This window comes from Prunus mume, linkage group LG3 (genome assembly GCF_029339155.1).
Source record: "Prunus mume cultivar Tortuosa linkage group LG3, ASM2933915v1, whole genome shotgun sequence".
NCBI classification, from domain to species: Eukaryota; Viridiplantae; Streptophyta; class Magnoliopsida; order Rosales; family Rosaceae; genus Prunus; species Prunus mume.
In genome coordinates, this window is record NC_142700.1 from 4,776,662 (window position 1) to 4,799,130 (window position 22,469).

The following is a 22,469-nucleotide window of genomic DNA, read 5'->3' on the forward strand; positions in this document are numbered from 1 at the left end:
CTTAATATCAAAGTTGAAGCTAGTTGTGCATAAGTTTTGAAATCTGACATTCCCCAAAAAGTATTCACATAGATTAAGCAATGAACTTTACATCAGTTGAATAGTTCCGAATTGTCTGATCCAATCCTCATTGGTGGGATCAGAGCACACTTTTCCTCACTCAAGAAGTATAACATGTTGGCAACTATAGGTGCAAGAACAAAAATAAAGTGTAGAAGTTGAAACTTGAGAAATGCACATTACATTGCAAAAACTTGGAGGTTAACTGTCAAAGTGAGAGTACCCATGCCAGGAGCAGAACTGAACCAACTACATGAGGCAACCGACATAGTGAGCTCGAGGATACTTCCTCTGTAGCTGGGGCCATTGCACAAAGAACTGATCCGCAATGTGTAACTTGTAAAGCAGCAAGCCACTTAAGGAGAGCCTTTGCACTCTTGCTATGCTCTCAACATAAAACACAGATGACCATCTAATCCCCACAATCTGCATTATTCCAATATCACCTCATGAATCAAAAAGTTTCCAAATTTATCATATCACAGTATTAAAAGGGCGATCAATCACCCAAGAAAGAAAAGAGAAAAAAAAAACACAAAAGGGTCTAAAAGAATTGCATCCAGACCTTAAACAAGAAAGCAATTACACAAAGTGGAACACAAGTCCCAGGGCCGTTGCATAGAATCTGCAATTAAAAAATTGTTGATCATGAATGATTTGATTTCAAAATTTCCAAAGTCACATATCAATAGAAATGAATAGGAAAAAAAGGAAGAAAACACCAAAATTACCACTTGGGGTCTGATTCTGAGCATAAGCCAAAACCCATGAGACAAAGCAATCAAAGTAGTCCAAACAGAGGTGATATAAGACTGACCCACTTCCCTACTTCGGTAGATCTGCATGAACTGTGAGCTTGAAGTCTCTTCGAGCAGGCGAGCTTTCTGGAGGCTCATGTTGTCAGTGGCAGCAGCAATGTAGAACCTGGGGGCAAATCTGTCCTTTTGCAGCACGGACAAGAGGTTGATCATCTCTGCAGTGTGACCCCCTGAGCCTAAAACGACGAGGGTGCTGAGGGGTTGCTGTGGAGCCGAGCCTTTCGAGCTTCGGGGTTTGAGGGGTTTGCCGGTTCGGTGCAAAACGTAGAGCAGACGGGTCACGGTCAACGTTGTGGTGACGATTATCAGAGCAATTGCGACGGTGCAGGCCATAACTGGGAAATCGAAAAGCCTTTTGCTTCCGTCAAAGGTGAGGACTTTGGGGGAAAATGGAAGCGACTGAAAAGAAGTGAAGAAACAAAAACGAATTTTCGGTTTATTCCCGGGGAAAGTAGAAAGTACAACTTTTGTTGGTGTCTATCGAAATAAGACATACCTGTGTTCGAAAAATCGGCCTAGGCGGGTCGGGTTTTTATTTTTATTTTAAAATTAAATTTTTAATAAACAAATTTGGAGAAAAAATTGAAAATCTGTATGTCTCTAATAGCACTTTCACTTCATTGTGCCATGGCAAATGACAAGACAAACATTATGTACGTGAATAGTGACTAGGGGTGGTTGCGGTTCGGTGCGAATTTTTACTCAAACCGCAAACCGACTATTTGCGGTTTCGTGATTTTGAAACCGCAAACCGTATTTGCGGTTTCGTGATTTTATAAATTAGCGGTTTAAAACCGCGAGTTCTCAAGCATTCACAAAAATATAAATTCACAACCTAAATAAATACACAACCTCAATTTCTCAAACATATATAAATTCACAATCTTCTCAACTTCAAGCATTCACAACCTAAGAAAATTAAAGTTACAATTCCAAGCATTCCAATTAAATTTAAACTTCTCAAGCATTCCAATTCTAAATCCTTTAAAGTTATAAACCAAAAGGAAAATGCAAAGCAAAATGAATTAAAGTTACAACAAAAAAGAAAAATCCAATTCAAAGTTAATTAAAATTACAAACTAAAAGGAAAATGCAATGCACCAATGTTACAAACTAAAGTTACAAACTCAAGTGTTGGTGGTGAGTGGATTTGAAGAACCCCGTTGTGTTGTTTGAGCACCAATGTTATTTACAAATAAAACAACATAGTTTAGTACATTTTATTATAAGAAGAAGTATAAATAACATTAGTATAAATAAACTAATTACTTACAAGTTGTCATATGTTCTATTTCCTTGTAAAATTCAACTTCATCATCCGTGTGGCTATACTTTGCGGTTTGCGGTAACCGCAAGTTTTGAAAATCAAATACCGCAACCGCAACCGCAAATGCGGTTCGGTTCTTAATACCGCAAATGCGGTTCGGTTTACCGCGATTGCGGTTTCATTGCGGTAAATTGTCGGTTGGTTTTTGCGGTTTTTCGGTTTAAAATGCCACCCCTAATAGTGATTACTCTAGCAATTTACGTGAATAGTAACTGCCCCATCTTTAAGTACCAAAAGTTTAGTACAGTGGAAAAGTGCTTTTGTCTTGAAGATCTAATAGTTTCATATTTGAACCTCTATGGTACCTTGATAGCGTGTGTGAAAAATCGTATGTCCTTGTAATTTAGACTATTGCTTGTATTATAAAAAACAAAAAGAACCATTGATTAAAAACTTGAAAACAAAGGATTGCTTGTTAATTTATAGATAATTAATTAAATAAACAAATTCCAGTTATTTTTCTCGAGTTTGAGTGTCAATATCTTGTTGATATTTCAGTGTTTCAAATCATGGCTGGAAATTTTCTTGCTATGCATATGTTCGAAGACTTGCTTGTCAAGTCCTTGAGATGCAGCTGCAGATTTCTTCGAACATTGCTTAAAAAAATCATCCAAAACCAAAACAGTCACAAGCCATTTCGTATTTGACTTCTAGTTTCCAGTAGCATTCAGCAATTCCAGATGAGAGAGCATTGAAAATGGAAAATAAAAACATTTGCTATTAAACTGAACTTCAGTAGAAATCAAGTTCTAGAAATGAGGCACATATCCATGTTCACGAAGCCGAGCAGTCAATGAGTCCAATTCAGCATAAATAAAGTTTGCTTTAGGATGGGCTCTATCTCCAGTTATAAAAGCATGCACACCATTCTTCAGCTCAATCCAGCTACAGCCTGGTGTCTTCTTCACATTCTGTTGCCTCATTGTGTGTCTAACTTCTGATACCTCCTCGTATCGACCATTCTCTACATAAATATTTGACATCAACACGTAATTACCACAGTGTCCCGGATCAAGTTCATTCACCTTCAGTGCAGCAACCTCTGCGAGATCCTGATTCCCGTGGAGTCTACATGCTGCTAGTAGTGCCCTCCACAACACAGGATTGGTCTCAATAGGCATTTCTAGCACCAATTCATAAGCCTCCTGCAGATGCCCCGCTCGACCAAGCATGTCAACCACGCAGGTATAATGCTCAATGGTTGGAGCCATGCCATACTTTGACTTCATTTGTCTCAAGAACTCACGACCTTCTCTCACTAAACCTGCATGGCTGCACGCAGACAAAACCCCAACAAATGATACCTCATCAAGCGGGATTCGGGCCTCACACATATCAGAGAACATATCTAATGCCTTGCTGCCATAGCCGTGCATGCCATAACCCTTGATCATGATGTTCCAGGATGCCACATCCTTATTCCTCATCTTATCAAAAATCATATAAGCATTTCTCATGCTCCCACATTTTGCATACATGTCCATGACTGCATTCGTCATTTGCACATCATCCACATGTTCATTCACATCCTTCTCCAACCCATTTTTGATCATATAGCCATGAATTTCTCTACCATGCATCAATGCTGCCAGATGAGAGCACACTGGAAGAACCGTCGTGATGGTTACCAAATCAGGAAGAACCCCAGCACTCAACATTCTGTCAAAAAGCCTCAGAGTTCCATCTAGCTCGCCACACTGTTCATGCACTGCCATAATTGAGTTCCATGAATATATATCCTTCTCAATCATCATCTCAAAAATCTCCAAGGCATCTCCAACACACTTGCATTTCCCATACATGTCAATTAATGCATTCAAAACCTCAATTCCTGAATCATACCCCATTTTCATTGCAAACCCATGCACTGCTCTCCCATTGTCAAAATCTCCCATCACCCCAAAAATTGACAAGACCCCAGTTACTGTAAATCTACTCGGCACAACCCCTTCCTCACCCATCATCCTGAAGACCACCAAAGCCTCCTCAAGCCGCCCAATCTGCGCAAACCCATTAACCATTGCATTCCAAAGCACAACATCTTTCACAGGCAATTCTTCAAACACTTCTTGTGCCTCCTCCATTAACCCCAATTTTAAATACGTACTCACCAAAGCGCTACCAATATAAACATCCAACTCCAACCCAAATTTAACCACCAACCCATGAATCTTCCTAACCTCCAAAACCCCACTACAAGCTCTGATCACACACGGAAACGTAAACTTGTCGGGCACAACACCCGTCAGCCTCATTCTTCTGTAAAACTCAAACCCATGTCTAGCTAGCCCATTTGCAATGAACCCAGCAATGACTGCATTGTAAGCAAACACATTGTGGTCAAGAGATTGATGGTTGAAGGTGGAAACGGCGTCGTCCATTTGGTTGCACTTGGAGTACATGTTGATGAGGCTGGTTATGGACAGAGGGGAGTGAAGGAAGCCATTGGTGAGCATGTTGGCGTGGATTTGCTTGCCCTTTTTGAGGCTCTTGTGGCGAGCACATGCTTGCAACGAGGAAATGCAGGTGGTGAGGTCGTACGAAGACTGAAGAGGCAAATGGGTTGTGGAGTGTGAGGAGGCGGAGCTAAAACAGAGAGAAAAAGACGGTTTCTTAAAGAAGCTGGTGGTTCTGTTCATTTGAAACAGAGTCTTGAGTTTGTGGATTGTCTGATTAGCTTTGCTAGCAACATAATCAGTCACTATAAACTTTTGCAAAATTTTAACGTTATTTGTGAAAGTGATGTATTTTATTTACTTATACCCGATCATATACAATTTAAATAGTATAGCCGACCGGCTATACTCTTTTTGACAGATACATAAGCCGTGATTTCCTTAAACTTAGACCACTCCATAAAATGTAGTAACATGGCACATGACAATATGTTACTTATTCAAAGTTTGAAAAAAAAAAAACCACGAGTTTTAGTATGAGCTCAAGTATAGCAAAAAACACAAAACCTAACTTATGATTTTTCCATTTTATAATATGTAATTTAGTTTTTCGTATCCAACCAACCAGTTGTAAGTATAGTTATATTTCTCATTTCAATATTGAAATAGAATTTAAATTCGAATCCCATTCTATATTTATGAGTTCTCTCTTAAGAAGTTTATGAGCTGAGTAAAAAAAAAAAAATTCTCAAAAGCAAATGAATGAATTCAAAAAATTTATATTGGAGGGTTTAAATTGGTAATTAGTAATGAAATAATTGTTAAAGAGAGAATTCAAATTCTTTTATTTCCTATTAATGATAATTTTCTATTTTAACGTGATAAAGTTCCAAATTTTGTGGGAGGACCCGCCCAAAATGCACTTTGACCCACACCTCATGACCATTCGATTTTACGGATAAGGTGATGCGCCCAAGTTTTCGTATACATTCTACACCGCACCTGCTTCTAATTTCGTTTTTATTAAGAAAACAAAACGAAAAATGAAAAATGAAAAGAAAAAAAAAAAGAAGAAGGAAAGAAGATTCGAATACTTTCCTTAGACTATAGAGTACCTCTGCTTACACTTACCAGATTCCTGAGATTACAGAAAACCAGATAGTTCGTTGTGGCAAAGAAATCACTTCTTCTCGTTCTCTCACACAAGGAGCGAGAGGAGAGAGAGAGAGAGAGAGATTGTTTTGATCATTAATGGCGGTGAGGCTAACCACCTGGTTCGTGAGCCAGAGGATTAGCGTTAGCGGCTCCAGCTCCAACTCCAAGCGCTCAAATTCTAACTCTCGCTTTTCATTTCATTACTCTCCTGCTTCTTCGTGCAAGCTTCGACACCGTAATCTCAGGTACGCTTCCCTCTCTCTCTGTGAACTCGTTTATCGATCACTTTCTTCGAACTTCAATCTCCTTGATCAAGTGATGGTGATGGTGGTGATGATGGTTCTTTTGATTGGATTTCGACTTGTGCAGTTGCAATTGCGTGAATAAGAGGCAAAAATTGAAGAAGAAAGACGCAGTCGAACAGTCTTCGGCAACTACAGATTTCCAGTTCAATAGCGATGACGACTCTGAATCTGAGAGTGCTTCGGTGGGCATTGTCCCCGTTTTGAATCCAGAAAGCGTCTCTGACGATGAAGCTCACGCTACCAATGCAAACGATTCGATTTCAGATGCTCTAGCTCCGTCTGATCAAACAAATCCTTCGGTAACTCTTCGTCTTTGCTTTTCAGAACTCTTATTTGTTTATTTTTTGTTGATAAATTTGATTGCTTGTTGTTTTACAGGCATATAATACACAGGACTTGGTTGGCATGATAAGAAATGCAGAGAAAAGTAGGATAATGCCCTGCCCTGCTCATGTGGTTTAATTTACTGTTTGTGAGTCTATTTTTATTTGATATGTGAAATGTGTATAAATGTATATGTGTATCTTGGTTGGCCATAGATATCCATCTTCTCAACCGAGCTCGGGTTAATGCGCTTCAAGACCTTGACAAGATTCTGGGTGAGAAGGAGGCATTGCAAGGAGAGATGAATGCTTTGGAGATGAAATTGGCAGAGACTGATGCGCGGATCAGAGTAGCTGCCCAGCAAAAAATAAAGGTGGAACTTTTAGGAGACCAGTTGGATAAGATGCAGAATGAGCTGAGGTTAAATGGTGGTGGTGCTGAAAGAGGTGAGGTGGTTGAGATTTTTGAGAATGAAAACGAGCTATTTAATGAAGAAGCCCCTCTGCCATACAGAAATAGCATTAATGCTCTTATGGCCAATCTTAATTCATTGAGATTAGAAAATGTATCCCTGAAGAATGATGTCGAAGAGCTTAGGGAGGAGCTTAGCAATGTGAAGAATACGGATGAACGAGTGGTAATGCTGGAAAAACAACGGTCGTCTTTAGAGTCTGCCCTGAAGGAGTTGGAGTCTAAACTTTCAGTTTCTCAGGAAGATGTTTCCAAGCTTTCCAATCTCAAAGTTGAATGCAAAGGGTTGTGGGAGAAGGTGGAAAATTTGCAGCTGCTGCTAGATAAGGCCACCAAACAGGCAGATCAAGCTATTATAGTGTTACAGCAGAACCAGGAGATTCGAAAAAAGGTTGATAAATTGGAAGAATCTCTTGAAGAAGCTAATGTCTATAAGCAGTCATCAGAAAAGATGCAACAATATAATGAACTAATGCAACAGAAGATAAAACTGATGGAGGAACGGCTTCAAAAATCTGATGAAGAGATACATTCTTATGTTCAATTATATCAAGAATCTGTGGAGGAATTTCAAGATACACTAAATACTCTAAAAGAAGAAAGCAAGAGACGGGCACTTGATGAACCTATGGATGATATGCCTTGGGAATTTTGGAGTCGTTTATTGCTTATTATTGATGGTTGGTTGTTTGAGAATAAAATATCAATCGATGATGCCAAGGTGTTGAGAGAAATGGTATGGAAGAGAGATCGACGTATTCATGACTCGTACATGGCATGCAAGGAAAAGAACATGCACGAGGCTGTGTCTACATTTCTCAGACTGACGTCGTCACAAACAAGGTATGAACTTTCTAGTATTAGAAATGCAAGGTTTTATGTTTAAGCTGCTGTTTAATCTTTGACTTTGTTGATTTTTAGTCCAGGATTGCATGTCGTGCATATTGCAGCAGAGATGGCACCAGTTGCTAAGGCGAGTTCATCTTGCCTCTATGCATTTGTGTCTTCTTTTTTGCTTTATCTTATTAAAAGAATTGAGCGTGATTTCTTAATGTCAAGCTATAATTACTATTATAACTGCAACTCAGATTTGAGAATTCGTCGAACACTATTTGATATTCATATGTGTAAAAAGTACTTTTTTATTTGTATAGGGACATCTCAATGAACTTGTATTTTAGTTTGCTAAACATGCCATAGTTTCAACCTGTCTTGGTTCCTATAGGGACCTGCAACTAAAGTCACACCTTTGTTGATGAAGTGGTACTTTGCACGTAATGGATCACTTGTGCAGATTTTGCTTTTTCCTTAGTCTCTTGTGGCTCTCTTTGAATTAGGAGGATGGTCTATCATTTACTGTGAGGAGGGTATATTGCATACCCTTAATCAAACTAGCTGTTAATTTTACAGGTTGGTGGCTTGGGGGATGTTGTGGCTGGTCTTGGTAAAGCACTGCAGAAGAAGGGGCACCTTGTGGAAATTGTTATTCCCAAATATGACTGCATGCAGTATGACCTTGTTCGTGACCTAAGGGTATGCAGAATATTTATTAATTTGAGCAAAGGTGGTTTTTCTACTTGAGTTTCATAACATTCCTTATAACATGTTCATATACAGGCCTTAGATGTGGTGTTAGAGTCATACTTTGATGGTCGACTATTCAAAAGTAAAGTCTGGGTTGGCACAGTTGAAGGTTCGGAATTTGAAAGTTTCTGTTTGCGTGGCATATTTAGCCTTGGATTCTCACTGTAGTGCTGATTATGCAGGTCTCCCTGTTTATTTTATTGAGCCTCTTCATCCTGATAGGTTCTTCTGGAGAGGACAGTTTTATGGAGAACGTGATGATTTTAAGCGATTCTCCTTTTTCAGCCGTGCAGCCCTTGAGTTACTTCTTCAATCTGGCAAGAAACCAGACATAATACACTGCCATGATTGGCAGACAGCTTTTGTTGTATGGACCATTAAACTTTCATTTTTCTTCCCATGCTCTCCTTTGACCATCTCTCTCTCTCTCTCTCTCTCTCTGTGTTTTGGTGGCTGACTTGTTTCTGTTCTTAGGCTCCACTTTACTGGGATTTATATGCCCCAAAGGGATTGAACTCGGCTAGAATATGTTTTACATGCCACAACTTTGAATACCAAGGGACTGCACCTGCTTCAGAATTAGGATCTTGTGGTCTTGATGTCAACCAGCTAAATAGACCAGATAGAATGCAGGACAACTCATCACATGATAGGATCAATGCTGTTAAGGTATAGCAATTGTTGATTCGTCTATGACCAGCATCTTTTAGGAGTGGACAAAACTTTTCCTGATTCCATTTTCATTTTTACACTTTTTCTATTCAAGGGTGCAGTTGTATTCTCTAATATTGTGACAACAGTATCACCCACCTATGCGCAAGAGGTTCGGACTGCTGAGGTATGGCTTTTTCCTTGTAGTAAGCGTCAGATTCAGTTTCAAAATTGGTTGACCCAGCCTATAGTCATTGTTTTCGTTTAACGTTTGATTTTAGAGAATCGAATTACATCACCGGATGAATTTTTTCCCTCATAAATTGTGTGAATCTCTCTCTCTCTCTCTCTCTCTCTCTCTTCTATAAATAGTAATCCTGGCACCTTAGAAATATCCACTTGAAAGTGTGATTTTGTTTGTGGGTCTGTGTTGATATGGTGTTGACCTCTTAGGATGGAAGAAAAAACCTTCAAATTGTGCTTTTCTGTGAGAGCTTTGATACAAAAGTCATCAGTTGTTGGACCTCAAGAATTTGGATTCTAATCAAAAGGTTCTTCTTGTTGGATACGCAATATCCCAGTTTATTTCTGTTTTTAGACATTAGTACACTTTGTAGAATTCTTTTTAGGTAACTTATGTGACGAGAAAAGAGAATAAAAACTCCTCTTCCCTTTTAACGTAGAAAGCACAGCATTCTCTGTTTTAAACTATCAGGACATAGTAAAATTAGCATTATGCTACGCATCTTTGAAATTGATTAAGATGCTATGGGTAAAAAGCATAGTTAGCCCAGTATGTTGAGTGTTTGCATCTGTCACATGGTTGCCAGATGTTGCAAGTCATGCTTCCATGTTCCTGGTTATTTTTTAGCTTCGTCTTGTATTATAATGGTTGCTTACTATCATTACAGGGAGGACATGGTCTCCATTCAACACTCAATTTCCATTCTAAAAAGTTCATTGGGATTCTAAATGGTATTGATGCTGATGCGTGGAATCCTGCCACTGATGCGCATCTCAAAGTACAGTACAATGCTAATGATCTTCAGGGAAAAGCAGAGAATAAGGAAGATATAAGGAGGAATCTAGGGCTTTCTTCTGCACATGTCAGGAGGCCATTGGTAATTATATTTTCTGAACATCAGATAATTAAGCTTGTGATGCAAGCCATCACCATACAGTTCGATTTTTTTTCTTCTATGAATTGTCAAATTACGCATGATTTTTCTGCTGTTTAAGTCTAAATATGCAGGCATGATCTCTCACTCAATCCATTATGTCAATAATAATTTCATAACTTATTCAAGAAATCATACTTGGAAAAATCATGTGTGAGAAAAAAGCAACATCGGTGATTTGAGATGTATCATGTATCTGTCTTCAGTATATACTATTATTATTTCATAAGACTGTCTTCAGTAAAGATTATAAATTTATGGCCTTCTATTGATTCATCTTCATACTGGATTGATTGGTTAATTGGAGATAAAGTTAATAACTACAGAAACTTGTGTTGTGGATTTTAAATATTGTATTATTCTCTTTGTTCATACAATTCTTTCTCCCCTTCTGCTGTATCCCAGTAGCTCTGCATGCAGTTCCTCTTGTTTTGTCCCTTTTTTCTCGAGTAGGTGAGAGTAATACTTTCTTAACAATTCATTTTTGCAATAATCAATGAGTCTTTAGCCTTTTTTTTTTCTGCTTACTTTTTCAAACCCCGTATGTTGTATATAGTGGTATCCATGTTCACTGTTCGATAGTCAGAGCCAGCGATGATTAAGTCAATATTTAAGGCTCTGCAGTTCTTATTTTATCTTTGGTAGTGCTTCAGATATTAAATACTTACCTTATACTGGAGCTTTTGGTTGTCCCATACTCTGCATGTTGGATCATATCTGGAATTCCATATGAAATGGCATCATTGACATCTGTTATTCTATTTTTGTTGAGCCTGATCAATAATTGGTGAAGCAGCTTGAATTCTTACTTGAAACTGTTTGATCAATCCTTTGATAGGTAGGTTGCATAACGCGATTGGTGCCACAGAAAGGTGTTCACCTTATCAGACATGCAATATATCGAACATTGGAGCTCGGAGGACAGTTTGTACTTCTGGGTTCAAGCCCGGTGCATCATATTCAGGCACTGCTCTACCTTTCTTTGTGATATTATGTTCTGGCTATGTTCGTTACTGTTAGAATATATTAGGTCTAGTATAATATCATGTTATCATCCTTTTTCTAATCAGTAACTGAAAGGTTTCTTATTTTGTTTTCTATTGTAGAGGGAATTTGAGGGTATTGCAAACCATTTTGAGAATCATGATCATATTCGGTTGATATTGAAGTATGATGATTCTCTTTCCCATTCCATTTTTGCTGCTTCTGATATGTTCATCATCCCATCTATCTTTGAGCCTTGTGGACTTACCCAGGTAAAGTCTGCTCTCTTGCTCATGAAAAACTTTGAAGCACATAACTCACTACATCTTGCTGTCTTAACTTCCATTTCTTCTTGTGCAGATGATAGCCATGAGATATGGTTCTATACCCGTTGTAAGAAAAACTGGTGGTTTAAATGATAGGTGGGTACTCAATGCCTGACCTATTTATAGCTTCTACTAATGATTTAGGTTATTCCTTCAAGAGGAACCTTGAATTTCTTAGATACTTCTTGTGCAGTGTCTTTGATGTCGATGACGACACCATACCTGTTCAGTTTCGGAATGGATATTCATTCTTGAGTGCTGATGAACGGGTAAAGCTTCTACACAAAGATACTTTTTTCTTCTTCTAATCATCTGGCATTGGTGCTCAAGGCTTTGAATTTGATATAAGATCCTTTGCCTCATCTTTTTCCCTTATTTGTCTTGATCTTTCTCCACTTTAGTAATTGTGTCCTGGCTTGGAATGTGGACAGGGAGTAAACGGTGCTTTGGAACGTGCATTTAACCTCTATAAGAGTAAGCCCGATAGTTGGCAGCAGCTAGTTGAGAAGGTCATGAATATGGATTTCAGTTGGGACTCTTCGGCATCACAGTACGAAGAACTCTACTCAAAGTCTGTGGCCAGAGCAAGGGCAGCAGCTCGCACCCAAGCAATATGATAGTTTGCTAAGCTAGGCATTCGCATGCTTTATTTTGCGGCACAAATTTGGCTTCGACTTTGATAATCTGGAGCTCAGACTGATATGGACGATATAATGAAAGTTCAAGTAGCGAGAATGTCATCCTTATAAGTTCTGCAAATCCGGCAAGGGTTCAATGCTTGAAGCTGCAGAGGTGGTTTTAACAGTCGCTGTGCCTTCGTCCAAATGTTCATTCTTTGTATTTGATCACCAATTATTTGTTCATAAACGAGTTCTAGTTGTTGTATACTAATTATTAGTCTCTTAATTTGTTTGTTTATAATGACCCGTGTATACCTTCCAGTCACGGATGTGCCTTTTCTTTTAGGCTTCCACACACCAAGAACAAACTTGGATGTAATACATTAGGACTGTATATATCTCTAAGTAAAATACGGCCGAGATATGAGAAAATAAATAGTCAAAATCATCTCCATTTTGAGCAATATTTATTTATGGTAGCTTCGTTTGAATGCTTCAATCTTTTCTTCTTTTAACTTTTTATATAATTTTCTTTACTAAATGCAAAATTCGAGTAGCTAATAGGCTTGCTATAGCATGCATATTAAACTTTGTACATGTGGATTTTTGGGTTGTGAGGTTTTATGTGGCTCTGCATACGACTGCATAAGCGCATAATCTCCCCTCTAATTTAGAGTATCGCTTGTACTGAAAAAAAACATTAAGTTTTGCATAAAGTAAGCGACTGGAAAAATATTTGTTTCTTCGTGGTTAGAAAGTGATTGCACATGTTCATTTTAACTTCAAGTATGCTTTTACTTTTTATTTATGGGCAATAAGTGATTAGTTGCTCACCAAAATAAAAGTCGAAAATAAACGCATTTTTAACTAAGAAAGTTCAAGTCATGTTGTCCATTACTTCGAAACAAATTTACATCAACAACAACAGTCTCCAAACAAAAGAAGAAAACAATTTCCCAGCTCACTTTCCGGGGACAAAGTTTGTGGCATATGACCAGGCGTTGTTGTTGACTGGGTCAGCAAGGTGGTCAGCAAGGTTCTCCAATGGTCCCTTTCCGGTGACAATGGCCTGGACAAAGAAACCAAACATGGAGAACATGGCCAATCTACCGTTCTTGAGCTCCTTCACCTTGAGCTCAGCAAAAGCCTCTGGGTCATCAGCAAGGCCCAATGGGTCAAAGCTTCCACCTGGGTAAAGTGGGTCAGTTATCTCTCCAAGTGGCCCACCAGCAATTCTGTATCCCTCAACTGCACCCATCAACACAACTTGGGTAGCCCAGATGGCCAAGATGCTTTGGGCATGGACCAAGCTAGGGTTGCCCAAGTAGTCAAGACCGCCTTCGCTGAAGATTTGGGCTCCAGCCTTAAACCACACGGCTTCACCGAACTTGACACCGTTGCGGGCTAAGAGCTCAGGGAAAACACACCCAAGAGCTCCGAGCATGGCCCATCTGGAGTGGATCACCTCAAGCTCACGGTTCTTGGCGAAGGTCTCTGGGTCAGCTGAAAGCCCAGCAGTGTCCCAGCCGTAGTCACCAGGGAACTCACCGGTTAAGTAACTTGGGGGCTCACCAGAGAATGGGCCCAAGTACTTAACTCTGTCTGGGCCGTACCATGGGCTTCCAGAGGAAACTTGCTTGGCCCCAGTTTTCCTCATGGAGACTCTTCCATTGCCGAAGAGCTCGGTGGCTCCCGGAGCAAGTTGCACGGCCTTGCCAGCGAATGTTGGGGAAGACAGAGCCATGGAAGCAGCCATTGCAAAACTAATGTGATACAAGTGGAAGGAAAGGCAATTAGAAGAGGAGAGGAGGATGATGGGTGGTTGTGATTGGGCTTCATGGGCTTAAATAGGACGGGTTCCTTATCCTATGAGATCAATTGCTAAATCCCCATTGGTTGTGACATTTTGAAGTTTGATTTCCTTTGTCTAGTTGGCACCTCTACCACCACTTAACAATCGTTGGATTTTTCAGCGTCTAGGTTGTGGCAGACTGGTGTATCAAAAAATCTTAGACATGTGCACCACTAGTTGGTCCAATCGGGCACTGCCACTTGACCAAGTGGATAGGCTTTCTGTGCTTGGAGATGGTAGAGGATATCCTCTGTAGGGCCAAACCCTAATTCTACCAGGCAAATGTACACTTCCACATTTCCAACAATCTTGACCACTCAGATAACTGCATGCATTGGTAGCCATGGGAATTTTCAAAATAACCTTTTTGTTTGAAGTTCATTTTAGTTTAATAACAAAGAGCAAATATCAACGGTCATATTATCAGTTGCTTTTAGTGAAAGATTTTTTGGATGAACACATCCAAAGCTTAATTTAATCTGTTTCAAGTGAAAGTGAGTTTGAGAAGTGGACCAAGATCAAATTTTACAAGATTCTTTTTGCCTTCTGCAGAGATATTTTGTTCAGAGAGCCTGCCTGCCATTCAAATTTGCTTCAACTTGTTTTTTTTCTTTCTAAATGTGAAAATTTCACTCCCTTTTTACCATATCAGTAAATATATTGGACCGTTGAGCCAATGGGGTTGTACCACGGTGGTTTTCGAGGCCCCCTTCCCCTATGACACCCGGGTTCGAAGCTTGTGGTGTGCAATCTTGAGGAACCCAACCCAATGATTTACTCCCCCTCCCTATTGTTTGACCCAAAAAAAAAAAAAAAATTACTACGGTAAAATATCATATTAAGTGGACCAAACTTATAGATTTTTTTTAAAAGATTTTTTCTAAAGAGAGAGCTTCCAATCTTGTGGTGGAGTGCAACGCAACAACGTGGAAAAACCATATTGGTTTGCCAAGGAAATGAATCCGACGACTTGGATGCATGAGAGCGTGCCATGTGGGCAAACAAAAACAAACACAAAATCTTGAAGGCCAATGAGATTTAAGCTTTAGATAGCATAAGATAAGGAGGTTGGATATCAGCCCACTATTATTAATACGTACCAAATCAACCACCATCAATCACACCACTCTCAAACTTCAACTATCAAAGCTAATCAAACTCAATTCTCTCATTCAGCCATGGCTGCCTCCACTATGGCTCTCTCTTCCCCAACATTCGCTGGCAAGGCCGTGCAACTTGCTCCGGGAGCCACCGAGCTCTTCGGCAATGGAAGAGTCTCCATGAGGAAAACTGGGGCCAAGCAAGTTTCCTCTGGAAGCCCATGGTATGGCCCAGACAGAGTTAAGTACTTGGGCCCATTCTCTGGTGAGCCCCCAAGTTACCTAACTGGTGAGTTCCCTGGTGATTATGGTTGGGACACTGCTGGGCTTTCAGCTGACCCAGAGACCTTCGCCAAGAACCGTGAGCTTGAGGTGATCCACTCTAGATGGGCCATGCTTGGAGCTCTTGGGTGCGTTTTCCCCGAGCTCTTAGCCCGCAACGGTGTCAAGTTCGGTGAAGCCGTGTGGTTCAAGGCCGGAGCCCAAATCTTCAGCGAAGGCGGTCTTGACTACTTGGGCAACCCTAGCTTGGTCCATGCCCAAAGCATCTTGGCCATCTGGGCTACCCAAGTTGTGTTGATGGGTGCAGTTGAGGGATACAGAATTGCTGGTGGGCCACTTGGAGAGATAACCGACCCACTTTACCCAGGTGGAAGCTTTGACCCATTGGGCCTTGCTGATGACCCAGAGGCCTTCGCTGAGCTTAAGGTTAAGGAGCTCAAGAACGGTAGATTGGCCATGTTCTCGATGTTTGGTTTCTTTGTTCAGGCCATTGTCACCGGAAAGGGACCATTGGAGAACCTTGCTGACCACCTTGCAGACCCAGTCAACAACAACGCCTGGTCCTATGCCACCAACTTTGTCCCCGGAAAGTGAGTGAGAGAGTGTGAAGACATGTTGTGATGTGACCTCAATTGAGTGTTGGATTGGCATTTGTTGATGTTGTAGATTGTGTGAGTGCAGAAAAATGTGAATTATTATATATGTAATGCTGATGTTGAATGGAAGTAAATTTCTTATTTTTTTCTCACCATCTGTTATTTTATTTCTAGTCTCCTTTTCATTCTGCCCTAAATAATTATCTTCATCATGTGCTGAAAATCGAAAATTGAAAATTGAAACGACGTACTCTGAAATGGGAGATGCGCGACCACCAGCGTCTCTGCACTCCAATTTCTTCTCCTCCCTAAAGCAGGTTAATTTATTTCTCTGTTTCCCAGATTTTATTTTATTATTTTGGTTTCTTGGTGTGAATTTGTTTTTATTTTCTCGGAATTAATTCCTTAGGTTGAGAAGAGGCTGAAATTAGAGAACCCATCTCAAAAATCCACTATCTCACCGTCACCACTGCCAGAAAGCAGCAAGTTATTAACAGAAGATTCACTAAGTTCACCCTTATTCCTCCACTTGGACCAACCCAGCAACAATCACAGCTCAAGCACACTGCAAGATAGCAGTGAAGCTCCTCAAGCATTCCTCTCATGCTCCCCTCTTTTCCTACCAACCCAAGAAAACCCACCTCAACCCAATGCCCTGCAGCACTCCAAGACCATCAATGACACTGAAGCCAGCTCAGTCAATGATATTGAACAGTTAATTCAACTCTTGGGTTTATCTCATTGTCAAGAAGGAGAGGAAGAAAGGGCTGGTTTGGAATTGAAGGGTGGTGATGGTAGTGGTTTTGATGGTAATTCTTGTCATTGTGAAGGTGGGTTTTATGAAAAGATTGTTGGGGTGAAGGGGCCAAAGTGTGGGAAAGAAGTGGAGAGGTTGGAAGGTTGGATTAACTACTTTTTGAATGGTGGTGGGGAGGGGAGCATTGAGCCTTTCAGGTTGGCACATTTGCTTTTGGGTAAAGCTGCTTTTGTTTCTGAAGGTGCTGATCATGGTTTTGGAGGCTTGGAATTCCCTTCAACTATTGGAGATTTTTTGCTCAATGATCCACCCCCAACAGATTGATAAGGCAACAAATCTTTCTTCATTTTCTTATTACCTGTCTTAAATTGTTAGTGCTTCTGCATAAATTAACTTTATGTAAAGGATATTTACAATGATAATATCTGCAGAATTTCTTCATAAAAAGTAGTTATGTGACCCCTTTTTCCTGACAGTTGTTTGATTGTGTTCGTAAGGTTGTGATTGCAAGCAATGATTAAGTGAAAGATATAATCTTTCTTCATCAAATTTGGATCATTTCTTTTTAATGCTTCCAACCCAATTTTCATTAGATAAGGGTTCTTTTGGTATCTAAATGTCGGACAAGAATTGATTCTACAAAACAACCTGAAAATTGAATTTGATAAGACAATGTTATTCTTCCATTTTTCCATCTCTGATACAGCATTACAACTTTGATATTCTACCCTGATGATTCAACATTCATAGTACTGTGAAATATAATCACCATGGTTGCTGTACTATTTTTCCTTTTTCAGCTTCAAAAGAGTAGACAGCACCTCATTCATGTTAGGTCGGTTGTCAGGATTTGGGTTGGAGCAAACCAAGGCTAGCTTAAGCAGCTCTTCTGCAATTTCCTCCTGTTCCTTGGAGATATTTGAGGCTAGCATAGGGTCCAGAACTTGAAGAATATTCTTCATTCCATTTGCAAGGGCTTTCTCCACAAGTTGGTGCAAGCTCATTGGGAGCCCGTTCTCTTCCATGAGTCCTGTTGGCCTCTGTTTTGTCAAGAACTCCATCACAATTATACCAAAGCTGAATACGTCTACCTTAGTCGTGACTTTCCTCATGTATGCAAACTCTGCAGAGACATGTTTTAAGCCGGTCAGTATCATTGAAAGTGATAACATTGTAAGTTTCAGACAGATTAAAGTTGGAAATAAGGGCAAAACTCTAGAAGGAGAAAGACATATGTAAGGCATCTGCTTTAAATGTTATTAGTGTTAAATTAGCCAATTTTTTTTTTCAAATGAGGGTGAGAAAGGCACAAACTGCATTAGATGATATCGGAGTTGCAAATGACTTTGGTCTGTGATAGAACTGGAGGTTGTAAAGCATACGCAGGAAAGTTCCTCATACTAAATTGAAAGGAAAAGAGCCAGCTTAAGTTTTTTTATAGCATTTGACAGCATATCTGCATGCACACTATCTGCATATAAAATATAAGAAGAGGATCCTACTTTATCTTTTCACAAGTAGATAGCAGAACATTGCACATACATAAGGAAATGACTGCAACAATGAAGAGAGAAAGAATAATGGAGGAAAGTTTTGTAATTGAGAAGAGCCAGCAAGAGGTCACCTGGTGCCAAGTAGCCAATTGTGCCTTCGAAAGCCGATGCTGAGGAACTGTTACTCCCATCCTGGAGATGAACTCCCAACATTCTAGCTGTCCCAAAATCACTCACATGGGCCTCCCAGTCACCGTCCAGCAGGATGTTAGAAGGCTTCAAGTCGCAATGAACAATGGGAAAGCCATAACCTGAATGCAGGTAATCCAATCCACTTGCTATGGAAATTAAAACGTTGATTCTATCAGATAGTGTCCATCTCCCCTGGTTCACCTCATCTTCATGTATAACGCTCTCCAGGTTCCCATTCTCCATGTATGTCAGAACTAAGGCCTTTAACTTCCTGCTCTCCCATGCATAGCCAAGTACCTTCACCAAATTCCTATGCCTCAGTTGGCAAAGTGTCTTGATTTCTCTATTGAAGCATTTGTCAGATTCAACAGAGAACTGAGGCAGATTCAATCTCTTTATAGCTACTATCTGCCCATCTTCTAGTCTACCCTTGTACACAGTGCTCAAACTGCTTGCACCGAGAATATTATCCTTGCTGAAGAAATCAGTGGCAGTTTCTAAATCCTTTTGATCAAACCTCTTGAGCGGCAACGCTGAAGTGTACTCATATTCAGGATTCTCAAGCTTTTTAGATCTACGCAAGTTGCTGAATCGGTTGAGGATTAGAATAATGAACACTAGAACTAGAAGTATTGAAACAGATCCAAGCGCCAACAGAATAAACTTGGTTTTCTTGGACAGCAGGTGTGAACTTCTCTTGCATGCCTTTAGAAATTTGTTTCCACAGAGATCTGGGTTTCCTACCAAGCTGGATGCATTTATTCGTCTGAATATTACGGTGTCTGGAACATGGCCTTCAAGTTGATTGAAAGAGAGGTTTAAGTGTTTCAAGGTGGAACGATTGGCAAAGCTCTCAGGGATATTGCCACTCAGATGATTTTGAGAAAGATCAAGGGAGCTAAGATGCTTCAGGTTTGCCAATTTTTCCGGGATTTGACCATCTAAGTTGTTCCTTGAAAGGTTCAAGCTTGTGAGGATGTCCATCCGAGCAAAAGCTTCAGCTGGAAGTGAACCAGAAAGTTTGTTCCCTGAAAGATCAAGAGAGAACAAGTTCTTGCAGCCTTCAATTGCTCTGGGAATGGTCCCTGTAAGATTATTGTTGGAAATGTCAATGGATTGTACCATTTCCAACATACCGAGCTCATCTGGAATGGTGCCAGCCAAGAAATTGTGTGAAAAGTTCAAATATATCTGCATGCTTCGCATGGCTGAGACCACAGGCCCAGGAATGGATCCTGAGAGATTATTGTGAGATAGATCCAGGGTTGTCAGTCGACTAAGGTGAGCCATGCTTTCTGGAATGTAGCCATTGAACATGTTATGCTGGAGGTTTAAGTATGAAATCAACTCAAGTTTTGAAATATTAACTGGAATTGGTCCAGTCAGTTTGTTGTGCTGCAACTCGAGATTGGCTAGCTGTTTTAGTTCAAAAATTTTCTCAGGTATTGCTCCTTCTAAAGCATTGTGATCCAGGGAAAGCCCTTGGAGGCTAGAGAGCTTAGATAACTGTGGTGGAACTGGACCTGAGAAGCTATTCTCAGCAAGTGAGAGGACGATAAGTTGGCTTAATTGTCCAATTTCTGCTGGAATAGGTCCGGCAAATGAATTTGAGAAGGTTCTCAGAATCCTGAGATTGGAGAGTTTTCCAATTCCTGGTTTCAGCAAACTGCTAAAGTTGTTCCGGGACAAATCTAGAGTGGCGAGACTTGTGCAATTGAAAAGATCATCGGGGATTTCCCCAAACATTTTATTTGATCCAACAGAAAAGAAAGTAAGATTTGACAACTGCCACAGACCCTCAGGAATTTTCCCAGTTATTCTATTGTAAGCTAAGCTTATAACTAGAAGCTGGGTACAGTTTACAATATTAGATGGAATGGATCCCTCAAGAAGGTTATGATTCATGGTCAGGTTTTTCAGATTATAAAGCATCCCTATATTCGATGGAAGTTCCCCTGTTAAGAAATTGATGCTCATTGACAAATATGTTAGATTTGTCAAGTTTGTCAGGGATGAAGGGATCTCTCCAGTAAACTTATTGGAATGCATGGTCAATACTTGTAATGATCTTAAAGATCCAAGCTCAGATGGTATAGTCCCGGTTAACTCATTTTCTGAAACTCCTAAATGGGTTAACGACTTCAGCTGAAAAATGGAAAGTGGGATTGTGGAATTTAGCCTATTCTTGTACAATCTCAATGTTTCTAAGTGCACCAAATTTCCAAGCTCAGAAGGAATGCCTCCGGTGAACTGATTGATATAGAGTTCAAGGTTAACAAGCTTCTTACAACGACCTAGTTCATGAGGAATGTTCCCAACAAAGGAATTCTGAAACAATAAAAGTGATTCTAAATTTGACAAGTTCCCCAGCTCCCTGGGCAGTACACCTGACAACTGGTTTTGACTCAAATCAAGAGCTTGCAAAACTCCCAACTTTCCAATGGAAGCAGGTATCGAGCCTACCAATCTGTTGCCAAATGCTACAAAAATCTGAAGATTAACAAGATTTCCTATGTTTGATGGGATTTTTCCAGTGATATTATTAAAAATGACACCAAAGGCTGACAAGTTTTTGCAGTTGCAAATGCTCTCTGGGATGCTTCCAGTTAAAGAATTATCACCTAAATCTATTTGTTGAAGATTTCTAAGGTTGCCTAGTTCTGACGGAATTGGACCCGAAAGAGCATTTTCATACAAGATAAGTTCAGAAAGTTGGGAGCAAAGTCCCAGCTCAACTGGAATATGTCCAGTGAATGAATTCAAAGTTAAGTCAAGAACCTGGAGGCCTGAAATGTTTCCAAGGAAGGGTGATATCTGGCCTTTGAGCTGCTTATCAACCAGAGAAATTGAAATGACATGATTTGTGGAAGGGTCACAGACAACACCAGACCAGTTGCAGTGATGGTTTGAATCTGATGTCCAATCTGCAAGTGCTCCATAAGGGTCTCTGGTGATGGATTTCTTGAATGCCTTCAAAGCCTCAACTTCAAGTTCCAAGCTTGGCTGAGCTGATAGAACAGTAAATAGAGCAGAACAGACTAGGACTATGACCAAACTGAATCTTTGAGACAACATTTGTAATAGATAAAGCCTTTTGGATAATTGAGGATGAAGCGTTTATATACAAAGCTTTAAGTTTAACTGATCAATGGTCCCACAAAAGCTAGTGCGGACTCATTAATCATCAAGTCCAATCGTCAAACAATGATCAAAGGAAGTTCTTTGAAGTAGAATTTGACTTTGAACTCAACCCAACATCCCCCAAGTATAAAAATCCAGAAAAGCTAGTTGCTTGCCCACCAACCATGACGGCATATATCAAAGAAAAATACAAGAGATCTCAATTCAAATCAAAATTAAGTTGATAATATTCCTTTTCATTCTGCCACTTAAATACAAAGACTCTTGGTGGGCTTGTGAATGGGGACTGGACTGGGTGTAGGTAGGGAGTGTGAATTCTCCCTTCTCAACTCTGTGAAGTGTGCTATTCTGGTTTTTTTGTGGCTAGTGGCCAAATGCGGTTTCGACCATACTGTGTGCCCATTATGCACAACTTGCATATAAAAAACCAGAGTAATGAGTTGGCTTATCTTTGAAGTTGTTTTTGGTGTGCTGAAAAGATGAGCACAACAAGTAGAGTGTACAGAACAGAGAATGGATTGAGCATAGCAGAAAATGACATTGAATTGAAGATTGAGATTCTCTAAAGTCAAGCATGGCAGTCACAGCTTTGTCTTTTGGGGTCTTGTTGATAAGGAGGATAAGCATGCATGTAGCAAAATGTGCTGGTTTTTATTATATTAATTTATTGAAAATTGCACCGTGGTCATATAATCTCTGATTATATACATTCCACATTAATTTTTGGGTGTTAATAGTATTATTATATAAGCACAAATTGGATTAGATGAGTCAACAAAGTTGCAAATGAACTTCAGTCTATGATAGTGCTTTTTTGTGTGTAAAATCAGTGCTGCAATGTATCAGCATCCATCAGC

At 39.9% G+C, this 22,469-nt stretch overlaps 7 protein-coding genes across 9 annotated transcripts; 3 read left to right on the top strand and 4 right to left on the bottom strand.

Moving 5' to 3' along the window:
* Positions 1–49: 49 nt before the first annotated feature.
* On the bottom strand, positions 50–1,342 carry LOC103325011 (UDP-N-acetylglucosamine transferase subunit ALG14-like protein). The gene is made up of 3 exons (XM_008227128.2): positions 792–1,342; positions 626–685; positions 50–486 (listed from the first exon to the last, which is right to left on the bottom strand). The coding sequence occupies exons 1-3, from the start codon at positions 1,209–1,211 to the stop codon at positions 310–312; spliced, it is 657 nt and encodes a 218-aa protein (XP_008225350.1). The 5' UTR covers positions 1,212–1,342; the 3' UTR covers positions 50–309.
* A 1,461-nt stretch (positions 1,343–2,803) lies between these two features.
* LOC103325010 (Pentatricopeptide repeat (PPR) superfamily protein) lies at positions 2,804–4,908 on the bottom strand. The gene has a single exon (XM_008227127.3). The coding sequence runs from the start codon at positions 4,842–4,844 to the stop codon at positions 2,955–2,957; it is 1,890 nt and encodes a 629-aa protein (XP_008225349.2). The 5' UTR covers positions 4,845–4,908; the 3' UTR covers positions 2,804–2,954.
* Positions 4,909–5,616: 708 nt separating this feature from the next.
* On the top strand, positions 5,617–12,698 carry SS4 (starch synthase 4). Of its 2 annotated transcripts, none has more exons than XM_089049193.1 (16): positions 5,617–6,001; positions 6,126–6,360; positions 6,440–6,488; positions 6,601–7,699; positions 7,778–7,829; positions 8,267–8,389; positions 8,474–8,549; positions 8,623–8,807; positions 8,915–9,109; positions 9,207–9,278; positions 10,003–10,212; positions 11,108–11,233; positions 11,376–11,525; positions 11,614–11,675; positions 11,758–11,848; positions 12,011–12,698. In XM_089049193.1, exons 1-16 carry the CDS (start codon positions 5,853–5,855, stop codon positions 12,194–12,196), a joined length of 3,060 nt encoding a protein of 1,019 aa, XP_088905319.1. In that variant the 5' UTR covers positions 5,617–5,852; the 3' UTR covers positions 12,197–12,698. The 2 variants fall into 2 exon arrangements, with proteins under 2 accessions (XP_088905319.1, XP_008225348.2); XM_008227126.3 differs by having other exon boundaries at positions 5,618–6,001; positions 11,773–11,848.
* A 361-nt stretch (positions 12,699–13,059) lies between these two features.
* On the bottom strand, positions 13,060–14,004 carry LOC103325006 (chlorophyll a-b binding protein of LHCII type I, chloroplastic). Its single transcript, XM_008227125.2, has one exon. It carries the CDS (start codon positions 13,953–13,955, stop codon positions 13,161–13,163), a length of 795 nt encoding a protein of 264 aa, XP_008225347.1. The 5' UTR covers positions 13,956–14,004; the 3' UTR covers positions 13,060–13,160.
* A 1,155-nt stretch (positions 14,005–15,159) lies between these two features.
* Positions 15,160–16,181, top strand: LOC103325005 (chlorophyll a-b binding protein 3, chloroplastic). The gene has a single exon (XM_008227124.2). The coding sequence runs from the start codon at positions 15,230–15,232 to the stop codon at positions 16,025–16,027; it is 798 nt and encodes a 265-aa protein (XP_008225346.1). The 5' UTR covers positions 15,160–15,229; the 3' UTR covers positions 16,028–16,181.
* A 27-nt stretch (positions 16,182–16,208) lies between these two features.
* On the top strand, positions 16,209–21,612 carry LOC103325004 (uncharacterized). Of its 2 annotated transcripts, XR_016125565.1 has the most exons (4): positions 16,209–16,346; positions 16,439–17,114; positions 17,587–18,600; positions 18,700–21,612. XR_016125565.1 is itself a non-coding variant. In XM_008227123.3 (2 exons), exons 1-2 carry the CDS (start codon positions 16,287–16,289, stop codon positions 17,108–17,110), a joined length of 732 nt encoding a protein of 243 aa, XP_008225345.2. In that variant the 5' UTR covers positions 16,209–16,286; the 3' UTR covers positions 17,111–17,233. The 2 variants fall into 2 exon arrangements, 1 of the variants encoding a protein (XP_008225345.2); XM_008227123.3 differs by lacking the exons at positions 17,587–18,600; positions 18,700–21,612 and having other exon boundaries at positions 16,439–17,233.
* FLS2 (Leucine-rich receptor-like protein kinase family protein) lies at positions 17,421–21,546 on the bottom strand. Its single transcript, XM_008227122.3, has 2 exons — positions 18,411–21,546; positions 17,421–17,909 (listed from the first exon to the last, which is right to left on the bottom strand). The coding sequence occupies exons 1-2, from the start codon at positions 21,544–21,546 to the stop codon at positions 17,569–17,571; spliced, it is 3,477 nt and encodes a 1,158-aa protein (XP_008225344.3). The 3' UTR covers positions 17,421–17,568.
* Positions 21,613–22,469: the final 857 nt, after the last annotated feature.